The following is a 25,834-nucleotide window of genomic DNA, read 5'->3' on the forward strand; positions in this document are numbered from 1 at the left end:
TCGCGAGTCTGCTGTCTCCGTTCTTATAATTTTTTTTTCCCGTAAGGTAGACGACACGGAAGCATATAAATACCACGTACGAGCCATATTCAAGCTCGATTGTTGCCATGACTACCAGAAACCTCAATAAAACCTGGCGCGACGTTGTCGTCGATCAGTATGCCGCTGACTTTGACGCCGATGTTCCATTCCCCGTTCGGTATCTGATCAACGCCGATGTGTGGAAGAAAGATATTTTTATCGAGATTCCAACCAAATCCCCGTGGAGACCTTGCGCCGCTCCGTGTTGACTTTCGTCCGCGCAAAGCGCCTTGACTCTGATCCGGCTTACCGAGACGAGAACATCTCCGTTAGAGCCCGTGTATCTTACCTCGAAAGACAAGCTCGAGAAGCTAACAAACAACATGATGATCCCGGTTCTGCATCACAGGATTCTGCTACCGTCGCTGGCGATGCTGGCGATTCTGGGGAAAGCCACTAGAGCATGGGACTTTGTCGTCTACAGTGACCGTAAACCACTCCATCGGCGCACTACATAAGTTTTGTCATGTCAAACTCTTTTGCCTCTACTGCCTGGCAAAGTAACTGCCTTGGGGACAAAGCTACTCCAAATCCATGTTTGTAAGACTGGGTAGAGCGCTGCATGCTTTTGTTCAACATAGTGGTACAGGGCACTTGACAGGCACATTGTGTGTTGCTCGATCTTGATAAAGCAGACCCGTCGGTCGCCCTAATAGTGGATACTAGGGTTACCCCGTATGAATATAAATCTGTGTGTGTCGATTGTATGGGTACCGCCGATCGCTGTAATTAAGCTAGACCAATCTAGTTTTACAGTCCTGGGAAGCTAACTGTCTATCTGGGCTCCGAAGATCGCTTCCCGGACAAGAAAGCTTGATTATCCTGGCAAAATATTCGGAAATATGCATAGCACATCGTGACAGATCACTTGGCTAATGCTTTCAATGCTTTCAAACCGGAAATCTGCAAGAAGCTGACGCAGCCATGGGTGTAAACCTTGGGCAATCACAGGGGAGATGATGATAATATAGGGCTTGATAGACGAACATGTGCTGCATCGGTATCACCATAACCGTGGAACGGCCTTCGTGGAACCCCTTGGAGCTCCAATATTGGGGTTCCTCTAGAGTATCACCGTGAATACCCCGCGTAGTCCTGTCCGAGGGGGAGACATGAGCACGCCGAGTACCGGCACTAAGTGGTATATGTATCAGCAAGGGCAGTTCTTCACGAGCCCTACCGCGTGTTTTCCTTTGCTTCGTGACTCGAGTCCAATCGTGTGGATCTGCAAGGTATACTGTACATTACCCAGGAGGTAGGGCATTTTTCCCAATGGCGGGCTACTTCTCGCACATTAACCTTTCAGCACTGACGATTCAGGAGCTCCGGCCCGAAGACCGATTTTCCGCTGCAGAAGCCACGCAGCCTGTTTGGATAAATAAGCTTCTTCACGGCCAATCTGCAGAATGATTGCCGTGTGGAATGCGGGGAAAACCCGCTATTCTGGGGCTAAGTAACGCAGATGTTTCAGAAGGTCTCACCTGTCAGTCCTCCTTTTGCCCGATGGCTGTAGAAAACAATTTAGCCAGAATTGCTTGCCCTGCTGGAATGAAAGCCGGGTAATCAGCTTGGGTGATGATAAAACCCGACCCGCCCATTGATCTGGATCTATCATGTTTTCTCTGACCACTGTTTGAAAGGATTGCCTGTTCTTCTGAACGACACCATGAGAGCTCTATCTCTTTTCTTTGCCCTCTTCTGCTTCCTGGTCATTTCCTCTGCGTCTCCGGGGCAAGATGTGGTCAAGCGAGTCACCAGCGGATCGCTTCAGCAAGTGACTAACTTCGGATCTAACCCCTCTGGCACGCTGATGTACATCTATGTGCCTAAGAATCTGGCCACTAAGCCTGGAATCGTCGTTGCTATTCATTACTGTGGGTGGAGCCCACCCTATGCACCTAGGTGCAAACGTTGTTGACACTATTAGGCACTGGAACCGCACAAGCATACTACACAGGATCCCCCTACGCACAGCTGGCGGAGCAGTACGGGTTCATCGTCATCTACCCTCAGAGTCCCTATAGCGGTACCTGCTGGGACGTCAGCTCCCAATCCGCCCTGACCCACAACGGCGGCGGCGACAGCAATTCGATCGCCAACATGGTCACCTGGACCATCAGCCAATACAACGCTGATACCAGCAAGGTGTTCGTGACCGGGTCTAGCTCTGGCGCCATGATGACGGTGAGCAGTCCCTCAACATCAAGGAAAGTCACATACTAACTGTAAGGATGCAGAATGTCATGGCCGCCACCTACCCTGAACTCTTCGCCGCCGCAACAGTCTACTCCGGCGTCTCCGCCGGCTGCTTCTACTCCACCGCCAACCAAGTCGACGCGTGGAACAGCAGCTGCGCCCAAGGCAACGTCATCAGCACACCCGAGGTCTGGGGCGGGATCGCCAAAGCAATGTACCCGGGGTATACAGGCCCGCGTCCCCGCATGCAGATCTACCACGGCAGCACGGATACCACTCTCTACCCGCAGAACTACTACGAGACCTGTAAGCAGTGGGCAGGTGTCTTCGGGTATAACTACAACTCGCCGCAGTCGACGCAGAGCAATACACCGCAGGCGAACTACCAGACAACTAACTGGGGCCCGAATCTGCAGGGCATCTTTGCAACGGGCGTCGGCCATACGGTTCCTATTCATGGGGCGCAGGATATGGAGTGGTTTGGGTTTGCGGGCGGGTCGTCAACGACTACGACCAAGACTACTTCGACGAGCACGACGACGTCGTCCGGGGGATCATCGACTACCACTGGGGTGGCGGCGCACTGGGGTCAATGTGGAGGGAATGGGTGGACGGGCCGACCGTTTGCGCGAGTGGGTATGCCTGCACGGTGATAAATGCATGGTATTCCCAGTGCTTGTAGTAGTGTACTACATATTTGTCCTGATAATCCGTGTCCATCCTGAAAGAGCCCAGCTCGAGGAAGGGTATATTCAGAGCTAATTGAGGTTACTACATGTCACGAGCACTCTGCGTTAACAATTCCTTCAACGGCCCCGTAAACCTCCCTCTCCCTCGTACGGCCCAGTCACAAACCAGCAGGACACTCACACCCAGAAACACCGGACCGCTGTAATTCATATTGGTCGCCGTTACAGGGATCTCCGTCGGAAACGACACAAAAGTACAGATGAAGATGCCAAAAGTGATGGCGTAGATGTTGATCGCCAGACCCCATCTGCCAAGGGCGAATGGGCCAAACGCGATCGGCTCCTTTCGGATACGTTTCCGGGCCATCATGACGATGGGGATAATGTATGAAATGAACAGGGAGCTGGTTGTGAGCGCGAGGATAGCACTGAGGGCGGTGGTTGAAGCGATATTGACGAGGGAGAGCAGGATGTCAGTGAAGCACACGAGGCAGATGGCGCGGATAGGGATGTGGTATGTTGCATCCACGTGAGCAAAGAACTTGGAATACGGTAGGCCTCCGTCACGGGCAAAGGCCCATGTGAGGCGGGAGACGGAGGCGACGACAGCGATGTTGGAGATGAAGCCAATGAGGGTGATGGCGGATTGCATTGCTGTTGTTGCGTGGACGGAGCCGGTGGCCTGGTAGAACATGGCGATAATGGGGAAGCCGGTTGGAGAGTGTAAGATTGCGTGAATGTCTCCGACGCAGAACAGCATGACTAAAATGAAGCCGAATGCTAGAGTGCCGTTGATGACAATGGTTTGGATGAGAATGCGAGGGACGACTGTGGCTGGATTGTGGACTTCTTCACTCATGTGGATAGCTCCATCGAATCCTGCGTGGGTCAGCAGAAGTTCATATTCGCGGATGGGTCATCTTACCGGTGAAACAATATGTGACAGTCAACATTCCCAGACACCAGGAGACGCCATCGCTGCTCCATCCGCCTTGATTCAGCAGCTCCGTGAAAACAAATTCAGGGGTACTCCGGGGCGACAACAGAACCAGAGGAACGATCAGAGCAATAAAGAATACGACATGCATAAGACCGCCTAACAGCTGAAGCAAAGGCAAGCTGCGAACCGCAAAGACATTGATGATTAACGAGAAGAGCATCACTGCCCACATGAGCAAGGTCCCATGCCATCGTTGCGGTTCATACTCCGGACGGTTCAGGATGATGAGGCCCTGGATTTGCGTCGCCACAAGGAAGCTGATACTAGTGACGGCGGCCTGCCATCCAAACACCGTGATCCAACCTGTGCGATAAGTCAGTGATATATCAGACTGCGTTTTGAGTGCGCTCATACCTTGCATCCAAGTGCTGAATGCTCTGATTCTCGGCGGCGCCAACAGCGCAGTCCAGTGGTATTGTGCCCCCGCCAGTGGGCATATCGAAGCCATTTCGCCCAGCGACAAGGCCAGTGCCATCGTTCCTGTCATTGATAGCAACATTCCCCACACCAAAGCCGCAGGACCTCCATTCATCAAACCAGGAGCGAATCCACTAGACAGGGACAAATTACTATCAGCTCAAGGCAGAGGTGGCTGCTGACATACCTGGCGATGGACTCCCATGATGCCAACAACGTGACGGACAAAGCCAGGATGGAGAGCGAACCGAATTTTCTCTTCCATGGGCATTAAATTAGCGACGAATATCACTCTCACTGAGAGGTGCTCGTTCCTACCTCCATGCGTTGCTTTCCACTGGTATTGTTCGACGACGTGGGAACCCCACTGGCGCTGTTGCAAAAGGCCTTCCTGTCGCTTGTTTCATGTTGATTTCTTAACTCCAGCGCATATTCCCGAGCGACTTTTGTCCCGAAGGGTGACAGCTCAATTGTATCTGCAGGCATGATGACTCTTAACTTTCATCGGACTCTCCACGATATCAACTTGAAGTACGGAGTAATGCATATGTACATTAGGAACAAGGATGAGGGGATAATCAGGGGAAATGGACTCCACGTGAAGATGGCCGGCGAAGGAAAGTAAAGCAATTTCAGCCGAAGTCTACTGTAATCTGGTTGGGTCAACGGAGGACACTATTGGATTAGTTTGTTAGAGATCGTTGATGCCCTCCGGAGACACCCATGTCTGTCTAGCTTTAGACTCGTGATTCTAGAGTTTTGGAATTTCCTGTGTGATACGCAGTTGGTAAGATTAACGAAACAGGATGCAAATATGCCTCTGTCAAGCCATGTCATTTTAATTGACTTTTTTGTAAGCCCGTCAAAAGTGCTTAAACCAAGTTTCCATTGTTATTAATCAAAAGCTCAAACCAATTGTTGTTTCAGGGCTGCATGGAGGTGTGAGCACGCTTACAGATACCTGTTTAGCATAGCGTGTCCAGACTGTCAGATTGGCTCGTGTCAAATGCAAACCTTGTCCAGAGGCACGATGTAACGTCGACTGCGTAGTTCCATCCTCTGGTTCATGGACGGCTGAGGTCCGACGGACTCCAGGCCAATCCCAGACCAGAAAACGTGCCACTAAATGTGGATTAAAGCTTCAAGGATAAGCATTGGCACATGGCCGGTCAAACCTATAGAAAGGGGTTAGTTTGGAGCTAAGTTCGACATACTCCACATATTTGATTGGCTCGTGCTTTTATAACTCTCCCTATTGCTATCAGCCTATCCAGGCCAATCAGAGACCGTGCAACAGACTATTAACTATTTCTCTGGTGCTGTCAGTGCGCCCGTGATATCCTTCCGGTTTCGCATATATTTCTCTGCTGTTGATCGGCCTGCATCTGTACGTACTACATAAACCGGCATGGCAGGCACATTACCACCATTATTCCCCATCTCAGATGAGGACCACAGTGGGTATGTCGCTGTCACTGTCTATACTTTGCTAAGTTTGACTGTGACCACTGTCTTTGTGCGACTTTTTACAAGATGGTATATCGCCAGAGCCGTCTACTCGGATGATATCTTGCTCGCGGGCGCCACAGTATGACGGTCCCCTTGCCACGGCTTATTCCTGCAAGGTCTAACTTTGATCGCGTATAACAGGGACTAGGAATTCTCCAGAGCGCGTTTGTTCAGCTATCCATTGACCATGGACTCGGCAAGAGGATAAGAGCCGTTTCTACCGACGACTTGACTTCCTTCGATAAGGTGACATTCATCCTAGACCCAGAGGTGTCTCCGAAGGCGACTAGACTAATAGCTCCCAGTACATGTACGGAACACAAATCCCCCTGCTTGCAACTGTCGCCTGCAGCAAATTCTCCCTGGCGCTACTTTTCCGCAGTTTGACAGCCCAGGGCAACGTCTTGCGACTTAGCCAGGGCTTGATGGTGGTAATTGGGTTATGGACATCTTCCTCGATCGTGGCTCTGGCATTCCAATGCGCTCTGCCTCATCCGTGGGACGTCACAGGCCGATGCGTTAATCGAGTGAGTGACGGGCATAATGCAACCTAAAGGGTTCCGACTGATAAAGAATCAATCAGGAAGCGCTCTCTAACTACATCTGGACTATGAATATTCTTACCGATGCAGCACTGGTTTTCCTGCCCTGTGTCGTCCTCCAGAAAGTCCAGATCAGCGGGTTGAAGCGACTCCGGATCATGGCCATGCTCGCCACTCGGTTGATGTACGCAACGCAGTCTCTAACTCCACTTAGCCCCTGAAGCTGACAGGTATGCAGTGTATGTGTGGCAACCGGGATCCAAATGCACTACGTGAATATTGCAGTTAGTTCGCCTGACCGGACATGTAAGTAGATCGACCATCCCAATCCGTGCACAAAACCCGGTACTAATCATACACAGGGGCAAACATCAACTCCACTATATGGGCTCAGTAAGTAACCAGACCAACGCCGTGGTGAGAGTTCATAAATTGACAGATGCAGAGTGATGATGAACCTCAGCATAATCACCACAGCCATCCCATCGCTTGGCCGCCTGATGATCGAACTCCAACCGAGTCACAATGCATTCGCTATTACTGAACGCCATGGCTTCTCGGGTGACAAATATGCCATCTCATCGGTTTCGGGCCACTTTGTACGCGATCATACTACTATCAATGAGGGGCTGGGAACTCATGCATCGGTCCATGGGCAACGTCAAGCGCAGAATGGTGATTCTGAAAGTACTGATGGTCTAGTGGGTGGCGCAACGGGCAATAAGATTACAAAAACAGTGTATTTTGAGGTCAAGTGAGACATAGATATATGTACCCTAATACGTTAATGCTGAGTGTCCTTCTATCACACACGTATATTAGCCAGCTGCAGCGGACAGTGGTCAGTGATCAGTGATCAGTCAGCTTTCCCGGGAGTACACGGACTTTCTGCTAGTGCGACTATTGGTCCAGGTAAAAGACGTACTTTACGGAGTGTTCTAAGCCTTGGAACGTGGCCAATTCTATTAACTGACCAGATGATGAATCCTATGCATCAGCCGCGGATCAATCTGCCGAGCCAATGTAAAATTCGCAAATTATACCTAATACAGGCTAATGGACCCGTGATGCCGTATAGTTCATCTTAGATGCCGATCGATCTGCAATATATGCAGATCAATAAGATCTATTAGCAGAACACACCTGATTAGGCAAAAAAAGAAAAGTGGAGCTTTCTTCAATGTGATGTTGTACAATAGATTCCTTGCTACCCATTGAGGACCAGGCTATTCAATGACCAGCCCACAGACGATCCGTACAGCCGTAGGAGCTATTGGGTGTATAATCTGCTGTTCCTCAGAACGAAGTGGCAGTGTCGTAAGGAGTCAGACTACTCCCAAGCCATGCGTTGTGGACCTCCTGTGCCTTGGGGTCTTTCAGTGGACTGCCAGCCCCGTAAGACTTACTACAAGGTGCCTGTCATGTCACCACGCCTAACATTCCATCCATATATAGTTACTGAATCTCCTTCAACTGTTGAGGAGTTTAAGGAGTTATGTGAGTCTAAAAGAGAGAATGCTAGATGTTGCGGAGAACAGCAGGTAAGTCCTACTTTAATATAGTTGAAACCCTGCTTCTATTATTGACTCTTTCACGCCACAGTTCAATCGCCTTCACTCATGCATAAACCTGGGAGTACTTCCTCCCTTTGATGACGATGATTAAGGGGGAGAAAAGGGGCTGATGATAGAGGCAAACGTATTGGGTATTGAAGTTGCAGTTGGGGTTTAATAGTCCTACATCGGTTGTCCATGGGCGGTCTCAAGTACTAGAAAGACAATTAGGAGACTATGTAACCCCTAGTTGGGGATGCAATGAAGAGGATATGGATTATATGAACAGTTTATTTCGACATCAACCGAGAGATACAGTGATATGTAATCCCACATTGGACAGTGAAGCTAGATCGCCGAGGTCTCTACGGGTGGCACAGGTTTGATCTTTGTTGGTCTTACTCGTATGCTTTCAACCATTAATTAACTGGACGAATACCATCGAAATGTAGTTGAGCTACTCCCATATACTATCCTAATGCCGAATATCAACATTCCAGCTACCCAAATTACACTGCCTGAGACTTCATAAAGTCAACAATAACCGGGATATCCTCCATCAATGTCGTACATTGAGGACTCCACCCCAACCTTTCTCTCGTCTTCGCGCTCGAGGCCACATTGTCAGCCACGGCACCAAACCAGAACCAGCCAAAATGCTCCTCTGCCTTCTCCGGCGGGATACTGACAACAGGAATATCCAGCTGCTTCCCAACTGCAATCGCAATCTCCTTCGTCGGCACACCTTCCTCACCCACCGCATGGAAGATCGACCCAGGCGTGGCCTTCTCCGCCGCAAGCCGGAATAGCCTCGCCGCGTCGTCGCGGTGCCCAGCACACCAGCGGTTTTGGCCCTCACCAAGATACGCCGCCACGCCCTTCTGCAGCGCAACCCTCACAAACGGACCCATAAAACCCGAGAATCCGAGGCCATGCGTCGTAGGCGGAAGCCGCACAACGCTAGCCCGCACGCCCTGCTTCGCAAAATCCAGACACACCTGCTCCGAGGCGCCACGGGCCGCAGACATCGGGTTGGACATGTCGGGGGCATCGTCCTCGTCACCTAGCTCGCCCCGCGGGAGCAGCATGGTGCCGGAGGTGATTACCAGGGCGCGGTCTCCTCCTGCCTCAGCTAGAGCGGAGCCCATGGCGGTGATGGCGGCGCGGTCCGTGGCGCAGGAGCCGGCGTAGTTGGCGAAGTCGTGGACGAAGGCGAGGTGGATGACCGCGTCGCATTCGGAGGCGGCTTTCTTAAGGAGTTCGAGATCCTCGATGGTACCGTGCAGGGCTTCTGCGCCCTGGCTTTCAAGTTGCTTGATTCCGCTCTCGCTGCGGGTTAGGCCGAGGACTTTGTGTCCCGCGGAGAGAAGCTCTTTGACGACGGCTGAGCCGACGAAGCCGGTGGAGCCGGTGACGAAGATGCGCATAGTGAAGTTAAACGGATTAGGGACTTGAAGGTGAAAGAAAGGTTTCTGTTCTGAGGGAGATCTTGGTGATTGGTAGAAGGTGTACTTACTTTGTCCCTGGGATTTGCTGGCAATTTATAAGTCTATCACTTGTACTTTGTCCCTGGGATTTGCTGGCAATTTATAAGTCTATCACTTGTACCAAGCTTGACCCGCCCGGATTGGTCAATTGTGACCTGACTGGGCCGACATTTCTACTAATGTGGGACATGATCATGACTGCAGCCAGTGGGCGCCCAATCATCACAGTCTAGTTCCGAGCAGAGGCTAGGGCGTTCAGATCAGCCTGAGATCAGACAGGCGGAGATACCGGAAGAGAAGGGTCGGAGATAGCATAGCGCCTAAAAGCCATCTCACGGACGTTTTACGACACGGCTTCTGTCCACAGCGCATCAAACTCTGGCAGGTCCGCATTCCTACCGGTGCTAAATCTATCGGTGAGCCGTCGTCCATGCAGATCAAGCATGCATTCGCCTTTCTCCAGCAGTCGGAAAGAAGAATGACACTAAGCGCAAGTCGCGGTTTGGCTGCCGAAACTTCAAATTGCGAAAATTGAAGGTCAGTCGAGATGCACTCTCACTGCGGATGCCGTCAAGCTGAACGATGAGAGCTTTACTTCGAAGTGTGACGAGACAAGACCGCGTTGCCCGAGATGCCGTACTTATGGGGCCCTTTGCAACTGTGACTTCAACATTCCGGATCTCCAGCCGCTCCCTGAGCACCGACAAAATCAAGCGACAGTCCAGCGATGTGGAATGTCATCGCTACAGGCACCTATCAGTAAGGCCGTATGGGCCGACGACGGACACGACATCATTCATGCTTGATCCGCAAGATCGAGAGCTTTCAACCGGTTTCGTCACGGAAGCCTATCCTCTCTCGGTGATTCGGGAATGGTAGAGATCTATCAAAATTATTTGCTGAAACTCTGTTTTGCCGTGAGTCTAATAACCTAGAGATGTTGACTGCTGGACTTGACTGACATGTTATACTGCCTATCCCTGATGCACGGTACTCTCGCCGTGACGGCTGTCCATGACCGTTACCTTGGACTGCCGCCAACCCATCGTCTCTCTTTATGGGAATCGTATCACCTGTCTCGATGCACGTCGTTATTCAACAAGTGGTTGAGTCAACCGATCAAGGAAGAACACAAGGATCCTCTGTGAGCCACTGCCGGCGCCCTTGGCATCTTGACCTTCTCGTCCATCGATGCTGGCTCTTCCGAAGAAGCATGGCCTCTTGGAGCATCAGACTCTTCGGATCGAGCTTGGATACGTCTGGGGGCTGGTAAGATGACTCTGTGGAATCTGGTGAATCCTATGCGACCCGAAAGTGTCTTCCGTGTGATGACCGAGACCTTCGCATATCTCCATCATCCGTTGCCTCAATCTGTCGAACTAGCGCAACTGTGCGCCCTTGGCGAGTTCTCAACGCAAGAGACTAACTCTTACTTCTCCTACCATGACTTCTGAAGACGAAACTAGTGGGGCGGGCAGGGTTTGTCCTGTCTTGATGAGATTTACATCTCAAGGTTCGAGTCTATCCTGGGTTTCTTTGCCTCGTGGCATGTTGTTTTCCTCTATAAAATCAACCGAGTAATTTAGCAGGTAATCATACCTTTACGTCAGGTACTTTGTTACAAACGGCCAATGAAGTGTGAAAAGAAGTAGGCTGTAGGTAGGTAACTTCTCCGTACTGTATCTTATCAACCTGCTCCTGGGCGTTACGATAAGCCCCAGGTTCTCGATCTGGTTGGCAGCTACAGATGCGTCCAAAGGCGAATATTGCAGCTGCTAAATCCTGTTGAGGCATCTTGCATACACTGCAGTATCTCGGCACAGGTCGGCATATATTCTCCCCGTTGCGTTGCAGCTTGGATGGGATGCTCGCGCTCAGAAGATGTTTTTCTCCCTGAACGTCTTTGGGCTGCCACGCAGGTATGAACACCCTCGCGCTTCTCTATACCTAGACTGGTACCGCGGGGCATCTCTCGTCATGCCTGGATGCACTTGGCTTGGCTTTCAGGTCGTTCCAATTAAGTAGTCCTAGCATATTGCATATGGCACGCCAGAAGTATGTGGACGGTATCAGAAAAGTCGGTCAAAATCCGATTCCACTAACCTCGCAATGAATGGCATATGCAGACACACCTTACTGAATACAGATGCAATACCGAAGCAAACACCTCTCCAGATATTGCTGTCATCGTTAGACAGAGTTACGCAATGGGGTGCCTCACTTCGCACTCCTGTGGCTTTGGCCGGACAATGAAGTGCCGTCCTCAACTTCGCAGATAGTGCGTTCCTGTGCTCTCATTTCCCCGCTCTATATTGCTAGCCAGCCTTCTAGCCACCAGATGATCAAGGACTGGATCATTCAGGCCTTACAGGGGCATATCCATGACTAGCCCACCCACACTGCTTCCCACTGTGGGTGAGCCACATCGGTTTCACCAATTACACTGGAATCACTAATTTTTGATATTTTAACCTCTTGAAGCTATTCCAACCTCACAATATACTAGAATCTTCTAAATATAATAAATCTAACCTCCTTAAGGCCTGTGAAGCCGCTCAAGCATAAGAAAAACTAAATATCTCTAATATTGTGTGTGAATATAGTATTTTAATTATAACACTATATAACTATATTAAAAAGGGCAGGCAGCCTCATACAGCTCAGAAACTAGTTAATAAAGTACTTAAGGGATATTAGGAGGAAGCCTTGATATAGTAGATAGTCTAGATTAGAGTTGTCATTTTCGCAGGTTGGGTTGGGTTCTCATGTTCCGCCAACCCAGCCTATGGGTTTTGGGCCTTGGAAACCTGAGGCCTAAACCGACCCGTAGACCCGTGGGTTCTAGGTGGCTTAACCTGCTGGGTTTAGTTCTGCTTAGAGTTGCATTTGGTGTGAGTTCGGGTGAGTTCAACCATAGTCAGACCCAAACCACTGCGACTTTGAGTTTAAATTTTAGAACCCGTAACCAAATCCACAGAGGAGGATAATGTCGCCTTCCCCAGTAGTTAGTATGTAGTAGTGATTCCTGAGCCATGTCGCGCGCCACGGCGTCCGATCGGCCCGGTCGGGACATATTCTCCGTCCACTTGAAATCCCTCAGGAACAATATATGCCTACTCATGGGAGGTTTCATTAGTAATGGACAATGACCGGGGCTTAATCAGATCTTCGAAACAATGTTGCGTAAACTTCAGCCCATGGGCTTCGGACGACCGATGCCGCCGTTATTAGAAATCCCCTTCGCTCAGAGACTCTCCGCCTGGTGGGTAAGAAGATGATGAACAGATTCAATAAGGGACACGCCTAGAAAAATATATAACATGATTGAAGCCCAGTGCTACATAGGAAGAAGGTGAAAAAGGAACACAAAACTATTGTACTGTTTGTCATATTTGAGTTTCCCCTATCATCAGTTGCAGTTGTTTTACAAGAAGAATCTTGCACTTGTGCACCATGCCTAGCAAGCTCCGTGACAATGTGTCTCGCGTGAAAAAGTTCAATCCATTGGGCATATTAACATTTATTGGGCTACGCGCGGCCGATTCTCTTTTCCAGTACGCCCTGCTTCAGCGAGGCTGGGCATCCAGCTTGGTCGAGCTCGTCGGTGCTACAGCAGTGAATCGCAACCTCATTGTTCATGACTCGACGGGTCAACTGCACCCTTATTATGCTATTATTTCATTTATGGCTCTCGGTAGCAGTGTGAAGCAGATTTTGAACGCACTGCTCGTCTTGGAACAAGAAATGTCACCATCATCAGCAATTGTCATTGCACTCTTCAACACTGTATGCAACTCGCTGAATACTATCCTATCGGTCTGGGTGATTACAGCACAAGCGCCGGGCCGGCTAAGCTTCTCTGGCATTCTTCAGTATCGACTTTTGCTTGCCGGTGTCGGGTTCTACATGGGCGGTATTCTTGTAGAGGCCACCTCGGAACTACAAAGACGTTCCTTTAAGAAAGATCCCACCAACAAAGGAAAGCCGTATGCTGGCGGATTATTCTCTGCAGCAAGACATATCAACTACGGCGCCTACACGATTTGGCGAGCCGCGTATGCATTCACCTCGGGTGGCTGGCCATGGGGCATTGCCGTCTTCTCGTTCATCTTCTACGACTTCGCGACTCGGGGTGTTCCAGTTCTTGACAGATATCTTCTGGACAGGGTGAGTCGCTGTGTCTATGGCTATTTATGAGAGACAAACTAATTCGAATCAAAGTATGGTGAACAGTGGCAGGCAATCAAGGACCGGGTTCCTTATCGTCTGATTCCTGGCATTTATTGAGATGCACAGTCTGTCTTTTACTTTCGATGGAGCCTGGACCGGTTGTTACTATAAGTTCCCCCCGGATTCACCCTATTCAACCCAATGATGGCTATTCCATCACTTCTATCACCAAACAAGGAGGTGTGGTTTTGACGGTGAGGCAAGATAATGTACTCTGAAGAGTCGTGCTGTGTTAATAGGAGTATATACATAGGCATATTTTAACTGAAGCTTTCTTCTTAGCAACTATTTGTAACGATGGGAGGCGTACACAAGGATTTTGCCGTCAAGTGGATGGCCATGCCTTCGAAGGTGTCTGCGGCTGCAATCTGGAGATAGCACATTGAAGGATCCACTGACTGGGTTTCGAATTACCTGGCCATGACGATAGCCATTCGCGAACAATAACCCTAGACGAGTCATGGTAATCGCCAGTTGGCCTGTGAAGCTATCCACCTTTGGGTCGATCCTGTCCTGGGCGGACGACCATCAATTCTGTATGTTACATTGCTACCCAAGGTGGATTGGTCAGGGGAAGAGAATGGAATGATAAGTGGGTTTATGAAGTTGGGTGAGTCAGTTGCTGAGTACCCATCATCAAGCTATGGACTCATTCACTGTTCTCTAAAGACAAGTAGTTTGCCCAACATCTATTAGTATTTTTGGCACCTAGACTCGTTTTCTGAGATTTTCAACCGCTTGACTGCTTGGATAGCGATCGCTTGAACAATAGTATTACTAGCGTCTATGTACACCATGACAACTGACCTAGAAACCAACGCGGCAACCGGTGAAACTTTGGGATGTTTTGCAATCAATTCAGGGAGGAGAGCAAGGCATCAGATACGTTTTTTGCTTCTTTTGACGGCTATTTTCCTAATATACGTCGTCTTCCAACCTGAGCTTCCTCTGCAATCGATACAACTCCTTTTCATTCCGAGGTTCTGTCTTCATAGACTTACAACTGTCTTCTGCCCGTGGCCGTCTCTGTAGCCATCCAATGCCGCGTTAATCCTGTCGGGATCAGCCCCCTCAATGAATTCGCACTTTAGTGGGCAAAGGTGCCCGGCCTGCAGCCAACCCACCACATTCTCCCAGAACACCATTGACACCTCCGGATACAACGCGCTGAACCCGAAAGTCAGCCGTCTGTCGTAGCCAGCTGCCTTTTCCTCAAGCAGCGCTTTGTCCGTCTCAGTTTCATCCACTGGGTTCAGCGTGATGAGGCAACCCTTCCGGGTGTTTGACAGTGCCGCGAGGACGAGGTTCTGAGCGGGCCCTACATTTACCGTGTCGATCGCATATATAAGCTCGTCACCTGTGACATCTCGTATCTGGCGTAGAATCTCGTCGTGGCCAGCGTAACGATCAATCACATGCGTGGACCCCATACCTTTCAACTCTATGGTATTCCGTGACGAGGCAACGGTGACTATCATTCCGAAGCCGAGCATGCGAGCGAATTGAACAGCAAATCGACCGCAATTTGATCCCCCGCCGACGATAAGGATAGCATGATTCTTAAAGTCTGCACTAACCTCATCGACGGCCGGTGGTAACGGCAGGCCTAAACCAGTCGAATGGAACATAGCGATGAAAGATGCCATGGCACAGACGGGGATGCCAGCGGCCTCTTCATCCGACAGACCTGTGCCTGCGACCTTGGCGGCAAATCGGGCATCGACCAAGGCGAATTGTTGAAGACCGCCACAGTCTTTGAGCTCTTGGCCAGGGACAAAGTTCACATGAGCAAATACGTGCTCACCCACTGCAAACTGCGATGCCTTCGTTCCTGCACCACGCCTGACCACAATCCCTGCAAGCTCGTGACCCAGGACTTGAGCGGGCCCTTTGAAGAACAAGCCGACATCCCGCGTTTTCTGATCAAGAGGATTTACTAGAATTCTATGAGGAAAAATTGATTTCCAGCGGCGGACATTGACTTACAGCCTGCAGCCGTCACCTGGACCAGAAGTTGGTTTTCCTCTGGGCTGGGGATCGGTCTTTCCACAAGAACTGCAGGGGAGTTCAATCTGGTGACAGCGATGGCCTTTTGCATGTTGATTTAGAGTCGATAAAACTTCGATACGAGCATGCGCAGTTCAGTAAGAAGCAGCCTAGAATTTTTGCTCGAGTCTAAGCTCGCGGATTGATGTAAGTTCAATCCCTTACTGCAGGCCCAGTTAAGCCAAGGATATCAGCAATGTTGGATCATATGTTCAACTGCAATGTGATTGGTCATGTAATCACATTGCATTAGCTCCTGCTGCTAGCCCCACTCGGATCCATAATTCTGGAACTTTGAATGTCTTTGACCCACACTGGCAGTTTTAGCCGTCTTGCAAGTTGTCACTGAACAAATGTATCCGTATTCCTCAGACCATGTACCAGCCAACATGTTGATGATATAAAGTAGCCGTAAGAACTGCACTATAATGAACTAAAAAGTCATATGTCCTACCTATATTGTCGTAGAATATTGCCCTCTTTTTCAACATGGTCGGAACGCACCAAGGTTCAGTAGCAGCAACTTAGTCCTGGCCTGGAACGTCCCTTCAGCCAGTCAAATTCACTGTTCCGGCTGACAAATACCACTGACGAGTGTAGTTAGACTAAGATCCTGCATGTACTCATCTTAAATAGGGATAACGCCCCCCGCTTCCGAGTTCACCTCAAAGGATCCTACCTTAATGCAGGTCCAGTCATAAGACGCATGGGAATGGTTCCCACCATTCCATTACAGCAGTTACCGCAACAACAGAAAGCACCTTCGGAAGAGGATTGGACTGGAGTTAGTGACCCTGTTACGCGTCGGCGATTACAAAACCGACTAAATCAAAGATCATATCGTTAGTTGTCCTTATTTCTTAGATGGGGTACTAAAGAGGGTTAACTTTTCTAACTGCAGGGCAACGTCACGCTAAGAATAACAATACTGGCCACAGTGGTCAGGCATATTGTTTTGTGGACCCCAGCCATGACAGTGGTCGTCCTCTCCAACTCATGAGGAGTGCATCTGCTGCAGCTAACACCGTCTCACATGTCGCTGCCATATTATGCAGATTAACTATGGACCAACACTCTACATGCACCTTTGCACCGCCAAATATCCACGAACTAATGAACCAATTTGAAAGAGACGCTCTGGAAAAGTACCTTTCCGGCTCCCCAGAGATAGACCAACTCCTCTCTCTCAGTAGAATAAATGTTCTACGCGCGGCTTATGAAAATGTCATTGCACTAGGCATGTCTGCTGAGTGGCTATGTGCGGATGAAGCAGTTTCCGTGTTCAGTCAGTCCTGTCCAGGGGTGCGAGAAATAGATGTTCCCCAAAGCTTAAGCCCAACGTCCTTACAGCGGAGAGTTCCACATCATCCGTGGCTGGATGTCTTTCCTTTCCAGCAGATGCGGGATAATATGATTGTGGCTGGAGACGCCCTAGATGATGATGAGCTGTGTCATGACCTTGTATGTTTCTGGGACACTCGTGATAGCCGCGCAACGCTACTTGTCTGGGGAGCTCCCTGGGACCCGCAGAACTGGGAGGCCAGCGAGGCGTTCGCCATCAAGTGGCACTGGGTACTTAGAGGCTGTCCTGACCTACTGGTTTCTACAAATAAATGGCGACGGCAGAGGGGCGAGAAACCTCTTCTTTGGAAAGGGATCCTCGGGGCGGGAAGAACACAGGTTGTCTAATTTACTGTTGGTTTGAGAATATTATGGTGCTGAAATGTACTTGGATTATCCTGTTAACTCCTATCAATTGTGTATCCTTACAGTCACAAACAAGAGAGAGACTGTGTCTCTGACATGGTCAGATTCAATCAACTTTCGAGACGCAGAGACAAAATCCAGTACTGGTGGTCCTTCATGGGATCAGGAGCAGGAATATCTGAACCAATAAAGCCGTGATATTAAATTGTAGGGGTTACATGGCTCTAGCCCGTGACAACCCCCCTACTATAATTATAGCTTGTCCTTTATTATAGTTAGTAGTATTGGCTAGTATGCACACGTGCTTCGTTCCAAGTGGCGGGCTGAGACGAGGGGTCATCCCAGCCACGCCAAAAACAAAAAAAAAAAAGGTTTGCTGAGTCCCTGGCCTTTTACATTTTCTATCTCCAGCATCGACATTCACCTTCATATTCAAGGTCCTACTTAACCAGCTAAAATGGCGTCTGACGCCGCCTCAGAACAGCTCTCCGACCCCCATTCTTTGGTTGGTCTGGTTGAGCCTGGAATCCAAGCAACGCCCTCTAACCTTTCATTCGACGAGCCAAGCAAGAAGAATATCGCGTGCTTTCCCGTAAAAGACCAATGGTTCCGAGGCCCGTCCAGCGGGCCCTATATATCGATCTACTTGCTTGATCCCCTCATCACAGTAGAACGACACCATGGCAAGTACCACATCACCGCCCGATTCAATCTCGAAACGACTATTCTGGAGTATAATATCAATAAGGGGCATGAGCTCGACCTTTCCCCAATTTGTCTTCCTTTAATGCATGCGCTAAATTATGTAGAGCTGGACATGAGCTCTTCTTCCAGGACATCTGTCTACAGTATATCAATTCTTCCGGCGATGAAGACCTCACCACGGAGCCGCAGTCGGATACAACGGGGGCTTTCACTGTGACCAGATCCTCGAATACAACACTCTCGGGAAATCTCGGCGTCTCGCTCTCCCAGCTTCCATCGGCGAATATCTCCCTGGGCATCTCGCGGTCGAGAGAATGTACCATCGAGCGCACCGTCAACACGTGGACGGTTAGCTCCCATCGTGTCATCCCAGGTCAGCTACTCTGTGCTTCAGCTACAAAAATATGGACCTACTAACATACCCCTCCTCCAGAGAACTCAAAACGCCGCCGCAAACCTGTACAGCTGCCCAGACACCAATGGTTCTGGGCGGCGAATCATAAAGAGATCGCGACTCTGACCCCGGACCTAAAACACACCGTGAAACGACATATCCTTGTAAAACGCGCGATACCGGTCGCGGACTTTCCGGTTAGGAGGCTGGAGAGCGCCAGAGACGTCTTGCGGGCCAAGGCCTGGGGAGAGCAAGCGGCGCGCTCGGATGCAGCGCCGCCGATACAAAAGCTGACTGCTGACCACTCCGTCCACTGGAAAGGACATAAAGCGTGGGAAGCGCTGCTAGATGACTGGAAGAGGAAAGATGGGCGAATGTCGCTGGAGCAACTGTTTGAGTTTCGATTTTCTATATTGGTATGACATGACACAATCCCTTCCTCACAGTAGCCCACATTAGCGCACTAACCCCATCATTCCTGTTCAAAAATCGCCATACCCGACATCGAGATATTGACTCAACTTCTCGCAACAGATCCGACTACGAAGGCGATACGGCCGGCTGCACCGCGCGCTGGTGCTAAGCAGCAACCGCAACAAGGCAAAGCTGGTGGAACCCATATATCGGGAAAAGTTCTCCTTCCGGCCGACGTTCACACAAGAGTTCATACCCACATTGAGTCATTCCTCCATGTGGCGACCTGACCAACCGCCCAATTTTCCCTCAGAGAGGTACTTGCACAGCATGACGAGCATTCCCATGGAGGATACGTGCGACCTCCGAGATGTGCTTGGAAGGATAAAGGTTAAGGTGTGTTTTCCGAGTACATTAAGAGTGATTAGAGACGGTGGGTGCTAATGCGTGGATACGCGATAGTACGATGGGAGGTGGGATGAGCTGTACACTCGGGACTGGGCCGATCTCGTGCAGGCTGAGACACAGATGGAAGTGGTGGAAGCGGATGGAATCGTCGATGTGGCGGCAGAGGCAACGGCGGAAGCAACGGCGGAAGCAATGGCGGACGTAACGGCGGATGTAGTAGCGGATGCGGGATAACTGTGACAACGCATGGGTTTTGAGCTTTCGCAGGTTCGCAGAGGGGACCGGCAAGGGAGATTTTGCACAATAACGGAGAGGAAGAGTAAGATGCTATATACTAGCATTCTATATAAGATAGCCCTGTTTTTGCTGAAGCGGACCACGCTTTGAAGACTTTGCTCTCTATGCATATATATAGACCACGCGCGACGTATAGGTATGATATTTTTGGTATTGCGGGGAGTGGTGATGAGAGAGCTCATGCCATCGCATGTTGCGGCGGCTCCCTTAAATCATAAGGCGCTGATAAGGTAGTAAAGGCGCTGTAATGGAACCTTGTACCATCCGGCGCCTTCTGGCTGGCCTTTGAGATTGCAAAGCTTAGTGATGGCACAAAGGCCATCACACTTGCCATTTGGGTCTTTAAGATAAAGAGCTTAATATCGTGGTAGCAGACTGGGTCTGGAAGATCAGCAGCTGAAATGTATTTAAGAAGGTTGCTCTAAAAAGTCTGCTCACCTTTGTACAGAGTGGTTAAAACCAACCCCAAAAACAAGAACCCAACCCAGCCGAAACGCGCCACTTTCAACAGATGTTTATCCAATCCTCTCATTCCATGTGTTTACAGAATGTAGTCTCCAATTCAATGCTATCGTTATGAGCCTAGATGGAGAGCGAAATGTGTCTACTCTCGTCCAGGACTGGGAGGGCACAAGAAAGAACCTTGATTTCGACTCATGGGAACGTCCTTTATATCTAGAAGCAGCTCTTGCCGGACTTTCTATAACACATCTGGCATACTGTCCATATATTTTTATGATAATTCCAGGTAAATGGCTATTCCCACCAGTCAGAATGACTCCATTGGTTGGTCTTCCCCAAATGCCTAGGCTGGATCCCCCACTCCTCATACGCCGCTTTAATCCGATCCATCGCCTTCTCATCCTCTGGTGTCTCATCATCATCGTCAGAATCATGACACCGAGTAATATGCGAATGGAGAGAGACCACAATATCAGAGTCAACTGTCTTCCCCATCAGTAGCTCCATCTCAGTCCAGATTGACAGCCCGCTCTGCGGGATTCCTTTCCACCATATGACACGCTTCAGCCGACAAGTCGCAAAGCGGACATCGTCGCCGAACAACAGCGCCTCAAAGAAATCACCCATCCGCAAGCCATCTGCGAACACTCTTGGATCTTGCTGTCACGTTTATCAATGGCTTGCTCATAATGTCTCGAGACAATTGTCAATCACCTACAGGAACCTCAAGAAACGCATGGCTGAATCCGTATCCCCCAGTTGAGTACCTGCAGACTGCGAAATTGCACATTGGCGGCTGTTGGAGCAACATCCGTCGCCAGCTTGCTTCTGATCGTAGATACGCAGCTAGTTTGGAGGGAGTTTTCATTATGTCGAAGGCGGCGAGGGTGGGTTCGTCGTATTCATAGTCGTCTTCCGGGTTATCGGGGTCCATGAATTTGAAAAGGGCTGGGAATGTTTCTACCAATAAGGGATTCTGGACTTTTCCTTGACCGGCTGAATTTTCTGTGGGTGTAAAATATAGGGCTTTTTGTATGGCTGACGAGTCTCGGGTCATGCTTAACCAGGAGCGGCATGTTCGTTGAATGCAAAGCAGCGTGCGCATGTCCAGGTTGAGGAGAATCATTTCGAGGATTTCGGGAATCCCGAATGCTTTGTGTGTTGAGGAGGATGCCATCTTTGATTGCTTTGGGAGAATGGTTGTTGATTGCAATGCAGTGGTATAAAGATTGGCATGCAACCTTGCTGGGAGTTTATTAGGGATACTAATGTTGTTATCCGTGAGTCATCTATACATTAGCTCGCTAATAGTGCAGAATCTTGTCTTTCGCTAAGGAATATGATTCGTCCACCTGCTGAGATATCCCTGAGTGCGTCAAAGAAGACTAGAGCCAGTCATAGATCAACTGCTACGAAAGAACATATAATGACTTCATATCTCTTGTTTTATCATTTCACCAACTGCAACGTGTTGAATCGTAGATTATAGTAACACATGGTCCTGGCTGTTAAGAAGTACTCACGGAATATATATATTACTCTAGAGGCCTATAAGATAAACATCCTGCCCTACTCCCTAGTCCCCTATCGAAGTATCTAGAACCTATCATCATCAATTATAGTAGCTCTAGGTGTTTACTCTAAAGTAAGTTAGACGCGATGCTGATCTTACAGTTATGATTTAGGATGCACCTAAGCAACTATACTCAGTAGGTTGGGGAGTTACTACCAACTAATTGGGTAATAGTAGCCAATAGTAATAGATAGCTTGGTTCTGCCCGCAGACCCACAGAACCCGCAACAAGCTTCCGGGATTAATAATATGCAGGATGCTCGGTTGATTCGGAGGCCGAGCTGACGAGTCAAGCCACAGTTTGATGGAATCTGTCTTGGTAATCTTCGGCAGTGCCAAGACCGAGTCGTGACGATCATTTGTCATGCCAGACTGATGTATAGCTTCAAGACTGAGGATAAAAGGACGACATTATCCTCAGCAAACATATCCATCCATCAACAAGATCCTCAATTGCCAACGACTGGACTTTCATCGACTATCATAGCCATCAATTCACCAAGATGTCCAAAATCCTCACTGTCTTCGGCGCGACAGGGAAGCAAGGCAGTTCTGTCATTCGTACAATCTTGCAGGATGCAAAGCTCTCCCAGGAATTCAAGATCCGCGGTATCACCCGTGACGCGACGAAGCCGGCAGCTCAAGCGCTGTCCAAGGAAGGTGTTGAACTCAGAAACGTATGTTTTAGCCTCTCACGCGACGAGACACTGGAAACATACTGACTGTTCCCAAGGCCAATATGAACTCTAAGGAGTCTCTCGTCCAGGCCCTGCAAGGCAGCCACTCGGTCTTCCTCGTGACCACTCCCGCCTGGGGCGCTGCCGGCGCAGATGCAGAACTGGTTCAAGGGAAGAACGTGGCCGACGCAGCAAAAGAAACCGGCGTCCAGCATCTGATCTTTTCCTCCTTGCTCAATGTCACCGAGACCTCTAGCGGTCGGCTCAAACATGTACCCCATTTTGACCAGAAAGCGCAGGTGGAGCAGTATATCCGGTCCATTGGCGTGCCTGCTACCTTCGTGCTGCCGGGGTATTTCATGACCAATTACTCTGAAGCGGGAATGCTGCGTAAGGGCGAGGACGGGGTCTACACCCTAGCGTACCCTGTGAGCCAGGATGCCAAATTTCCACTGGTCGACATCGAGAACGATATGGGTATGTGACAATCTTTTGCGAGAGTGTACTGGAATAGCGAGACTGATGATGTCCACAGGCAAATACGTCGCTGTGGCGTTGAGGAATCCTTCCGAGTCTCTTGGTGCTCAGATCCTCGCCGCCGAAGACTACTACACCCCTACTCGAATCCTCGACGAGTTCGAGGAGGTTACCGGACAGAAAGCTCGATTTGTGCGGGTGGATTCCGATACCTATAAGAGCTTTATTCCCGGTCCAATTGGCGAAGAGTTACTGGAGAACCACCTCTTCATTGAGAAACCCGGTTACTACAATGGCAGGGATCTGAAAGAGAGCAATGACTGGCTCGAGAAGGCTGGGTATCAGCCAACGAGCTGGAGAGATTTCTTGGTGCGAAACAAGGCCGCATTTCTTCAGTAGTGATGAATTAGTTTGCCAAGTGGTGAGTCGTATATAGAAACAATGCGTGTGGCAGGTGGAGTGAATCTCATATAACCGTGTTTTAAACCCAGTCGCTGGCTGATCACCCATTTGCTGAGTGTTTGGACCTTGACGAAATGAGTATGTATCAACAATCGTATCACTACGTTTAATTCCATGACTTTTAGTCTCTCTTGCAGAACTCTCTCAGGCACGCTACTACTCTCTAGCAAAAATATATAATTATTATGTCACGCCGAAGAGCTATTTATCGCAAAAGGTTCCACTGGAAATTACACCGAAGGATCCCCAGGGCTCCCAGGGTGTATGAGTTGCTAATATGCAGCTCAATGGTAGGTAAGGGCGTCAAGTATGTTGGAGACGGACTTGTATTATTTGTGCGACATGAAGACCTTCATTGTGAAATACGCCAAAGCATGGATGCTGACAATTTTTATCTTTTGTCTCGCTCCGGTGATTAGTGAAGTTACTGCAGTTTGATGTCGTCTCAAGTCCCTCGAATCATCAAAGATATCTCAGTCCTCCGCGGAGGAACTCTACTTCCTAGATAAGCCATCGGCGAGACATTGTCTGAGTTGCATGTGACGCTGGTCGTCGTCTTTCATTCGGTTAGTTATTATGGAACAGATATCACCATTTTCTGTTTGATCCACGCGATTCTCAAAGGACCTTCTGGCCCAGGTTAAGTGCTGAGCCCTTACTACAATATAAGCCTCTCCTGCTTCAACTTGAAATGTCCACTGCTTCTGGCGTCTAGCTATTCCACCGCTGATTTAAGGTATTCAAGATAAACGTATTGCGCTGCCTGCACTATTTGACCGGAGTGCTTTGACAGCTTGTCGCAATGCTTAGTGCAGACGAAAGAAAAACAGTTCTCATCACAGGGTGCGAACACGCTCTCAGTTCGACCTCCCTTTCTAGATTGCAATTGGCTAACTATTATGTATGTGTTTTAGATGCTCCCCTGGAGGCATAGGCTATTCGCTTTGCTGTGCCTTTAAAGCAAAAGGTCTCCGTGTGTTTGCGACAGCGAGACGACGTGAAGACCTTGCGAGTCTGGAAGCAAAAGGAATCGAGACGTTACCACTCACAGTCGACAATCTGCAAAGTGTACAGCAATGCTATGCTGAGATCGAGAGGCGCGTAGGTTCCAGAGGTCTGGACTACCTGGTCAACAATGCGTATGTGAATGCCCGCAAGCTTCATCTCTGTTGACATCCAAGGCTGACCGTTCGCAATCGCAGTGGTCGAAGTGAGTGTACTGACTACGAGGAGAATTTTGCTCTTTGATCGTCTATATGTTGATATTGTGAATACAGACTATACGGTCCCTGCAATGGAGGTAGACTTGCAGGAAGCCCGGCAGCTTTTTGAAACAAACTTCTTTGCCGTGATACTGATGTGTCAAACATTCCTGCCGCTGCTCGTGAAAGCTAAGGGGACAATTGTGCAAATTGGATCAGTATCCGGAGTAAGCACGGCAGATATGGAGCCATACCTGAAAAGACCATGCTGACTGCTCTAGGTGATGCCGTACGTCTTCGGTTCCGTCTACAACGCATCCAAAGCAGCCTTGCATTCCTTGAGCGACACCATGCGTATTGAACTAGCTCCATTTGGGTACGTTCTCACTATCCTCCAGAACTCGCGTCTTGTACTAGATTGAAAACTTATATTGTGATGAAATGCCTGAAGAATTAAAGTCACCACAGTCATTACGGGAGGCGTCCAGTCACGCATTGCTCGGGAGGATCGCCAACTGGCGCCAGACTCTCTTTATCAAGGCATTCTGCCAGAGTACAATCGCCGCGTTCAACACAGTCAGGAAGGTGCAATGAGCCGCGATGCTTACGCCAAGAGTGTGGTTGCGCTGATAGTGCAACATACTGGTTCGCGATCATACAAGAAATGGCTGTGGGAAGGAAATAAGAGCAAGTTGATACGGTTCTTCGTTGGAGGATGGCTTTGGTTTGGCTTCTTTGATTGGCTCTTTGCACGCATGTTTCATTTGAAGAAGTTGAAGAGGGATTGATCTGCATGCATGACAGGTCGTGTCCAATGTGTGACGATTTTATTCAAACATCGAATGATGGGACGGATATTGATTCTCTTTGCACATGCGAATATAGAGTGACAGCGAGCAGTTTGTCCGCGGAGGAACTGGACGTTTGGTACCGCCCAATGAGAGAGGCTACAATGAGTGGATCCGGCAGGGTGGCAACAACTTTAATTTAGATCATCCGATTGGCTAGTTTTGTTATGATAGTCAGAAATGCAGCCACGTCATGTGACATGAATCTGTCCATCCCCGCAAAGCCAACGTCTTGCAGCTTCAAACACATCATCGAGCCCCGCAATCTTGAAGATGTAGCGATTTGTTTTAGATCAGGCAGAAGGGAGACTCGACTGATAATGTCTCCAAATGCCTCTAGCCGTTCCGACTCGGCAGTAGCCCGAGAACAAGTCTCGCAGAGTCTTGGGGCTAGCAACTTGCGAGTATGCGACAAATGCATTTCGTCAGTGGTTCTATCCATACCCCGGATTTCGCCT

At 49.4% G+C, this 25,834-nt stretch overlaps 12 protein-coding genes across 12 annotated transcripts; 8 read left to right on the plus strand and 4 right to left on the minus strand.

The window, feature by feature from the left end:
* The first annotated feature begins 50 nt into the window (after positions 1–50).
* Positions 51–549, plus strand: P174DRAFT_444905 (uncharacterized protein). The gene has a single exon (XM_024828204.1). It carries the CDS (start codon positions 108–110, stop codon positions 288–290), a length of 183 nt encoding a protein of 60 aa, XP_024679751.1. The 5' UTR covers positions 51–107; the 3' UTR covers positions 291–549.
* A 1,198-nt stretch (positions 550–1,747) lies between these two features.
* On the plus strand, positions 1,748–2,995 carry axeA (putative acetyl xylan esterase; the record flags this gene model as incomplete). The annotated part of the gene is made up of 3 exons (XM_024829198.1): positions 1,748–1,955; positions 2,009–2,265; positions 2,319–2,995. 3 exons carry the CDS (start codon positions 1,748–1,750, stop codon positions 2,928–2,930), a joined length of 1,077 nt encoding a protein of 358 aa, XP_024679752.1. The 3' UTR covers positions 2,931–2,995.
* A 52-nt stretch (positions 2,996–3,047) lies between these two features.
* Positions 3,048–4,869, minus strand: P174DRAFT_506699 (putative amino acid permease; the record flags this gene model as incomplete). The annotated part of the gene is made up of 5 exons (XM_024831323.1): positions 3,048–3,845; positions 3,892–4,269; positions 4,321–4,517; positions 4,571–4,641; positions 4,702–4,869. 5 exons carry the CDS (start codon positions 4,867–4,869, stop codon positions 3,049–3,051), a joined length of 1,611 nt encoding a protein of 536 aa, XP_024679753.1.
* A 922-nt stretch (positions 4,870–5,791) lies between these two features.
* P174DRAFT_463296 (uncharacterized protein) lies at positions 5,792–7,192 on the plus strand (the record flags this gene model as incomplete). Its single annotated transcript, XM_024830247.1, has 5 exons — positions 5,792–5,971; positions 6,034–6,138; positions 6,198–6,419; positions 6,476–6,618; positions 6,880–7,192. 5 exons carry the CDS (start codon positions 5,792–5,794, stop codon positions 7,190–7,192), a joined length of 963 nt encoding a protein of 320 aa, XP_024679754.1.
* Positions 7,193–8,496: 1,304 nt separating this feature from the next.
* Positions 8,497–9,414, minus strand: P174DRAFT_434216 (SDR family oxidoreductase; the record flags this gene model as incomplete). Its single annotated transcript, XM_024825853.1, has 1 exon — positions 8,497–9,414. The coding sequence occupies one exon, from the start codon at positions 9,412–9,414 to the stop codon at positions 8,497–8,499; it is 918 nt and encodes a 305-aa protein (XP_024679755.1).
* A 3,219-nt stretch (positions 9,415–12,633) lies between these two features.
* Positions 12,634–13,974, plus strand: P174DRAFT_444907 (uncharacterized protein). Its single transcript, XM_024828205.1, has 2 exons — positions 12,634–13,641; positions 13,696–13,974. The coding sequence occupies exons 1-2, from the start codon at positions 12,928–12,930 to the stop codon at positions 13,759–13,761; spliced, it is 780 nt and encodes a 259-aa protein (XP_024679756.1). The 5' UTR covers positions 12,634–12,927; the 3' UTR covers positions 13,762–13,974.
* A 624-nt stretch (positions 13,975–14,598) lies between these two features.
* Positions 14,599–15,842, minus strand: P174DRAFT_395115 (zinc-binding alcohol dehydrogenase family protein). Its single transcript, XM_024823663.1, has 2 exons — positions 15,691–15,842; positions 14,599–15,640 (listed from the first exon to the last, which is right to left on the minus strand). Exons 1-2 carry the CDS (start codon positions 15,800–15,802, stop codon positions 14,694–14,696), a joined length of 1,059 nt encoding a protein of 352 aa, XP_024679757.1. The 5' UTR covers positions 15,803–15,842; the 3' UTR covers positions 14,599–14,693.
* A 582-nt stretch (positions 15,843–16,424) lies between these two features.
* On the plus strand, positions 16,425–17,579 carry P174DRAFT_395117 (bZIP transcription factor). Its single transcript, XM_024823664.1, has 2 exons — positions 16,425–16,592; positions 16,652–17,579. Exons 1-2 carry the CDS (start codon positions 16,457–16,459, stop codon positions 17,437–17,439), a joined length of 924 nt encoding a protein of 307 aa, XP_024679758.1. The 5' UTR covers positions 16,425–16,456; the 3' UTR covers positions 17,440–17,579.
* A 335-nt stretch (positions 17,580–17,914) lies between these two features.
* On the plus strand, positions 17,915–19,735 carry P174DRAFT_454020 (uncharacterized protein; the record flags this gene model as incomplete). Its single annotated transcript, XM_024829199.1, has 5 exons — positions 17,915–18,189; positions 18,267–18,535; positions 18,596–18,972; positions 19,091–19,366; positions 19,433–19,735. 5 exons carry the CDS (start codon positions 17,915–17,917, stop codon positions 19,610–19,612), a joined length of 1,377 nt encoding a protein of 458 aa, XP_024679759.1. The 3' UTR covers positions 19,613–19,735.
* A 651-nt stretch (positions 19,736–20,386) lies between these two features.
* P174DRAFT_515099 (F-box protein) lies at positions 20,387–21,599 on the minus strand. Its single transcript, XM_024832131.1, has 2 exons — positions 20,856–21,599; positions 20,387–20,797 (listed from the first exon to the last, which is right to left on the minus strand). Exons 1-2 carry the CDS (start codon positions 21,312–21,314, stop codon positions 20,432–20,434), a joined length of 825 nt encoding a protein of 274 aa, XP_024679760.1. The 5' UTR covers positions 21,315–21,599; the 3' UTR covers positions 20,387–20,431.
* Positions 21,600–22,213: 614 nt separating this feature from the next.
* On the plus strand, positions 22,214–23,379 carry P174DRAFT_395121 (NmrA/HSCARG family protein; the record flags this gene model as incomplete). The annotated part of the gene is made up of 3 exons (XM_024823665.1): positions 22,214–22,387; positions 22,444–22,864; positions 22,923–23,379. The coding sequence occupies 3 exons, from the start codon at positions 22,214–22,216 to the stop codon at positions 23,261–23,263; spliced, it is 936 nt and encodes a 311-aa protein (XP_024679761.1). The 3' UTR covers positions 23,264–23,379.
* A 749-nt stretch (positions 23,380–24,128) lies between these two features.
* Positions 24,129–25,316, plus strand: P174DRAFT_375490 (putative short chain dehydrogenase/reductase; the record flags this gene model as incomplete). The annotated part of the gene is made up of 5 exons (XM_024822627.1): positions 24,129–24,169; positions 24,241–24,469; positions 24,627–24,755; positions 24,810–24,904; positions 24,980–25,316. 5 exons carry the CDS (start codon positions 24,129–24,131, stop codon positions 25,314–25,316), a joined length of 831 nt encoding a protein of 276 aa, XP_024679762.1.
* Positions 25,317–25,834: the final 518 nt, after the last annotated feature.

The sequence above is a fragment of the Aspergillus novofumigatus genome (genome assembly GCF_002847465.1).
Source record: "Aspergillus novofumigatus IBT 16806 chromosome Unknown P174scaffold_7, whole genome shotgun sequence".
Lineage (NCBI taxonomy): Eukaryota > Fungi > Ascomycota > Eurotiomycetes > Eurotiales > Aspergillaceae > Aspergillus > Aspergillus novofumigatus.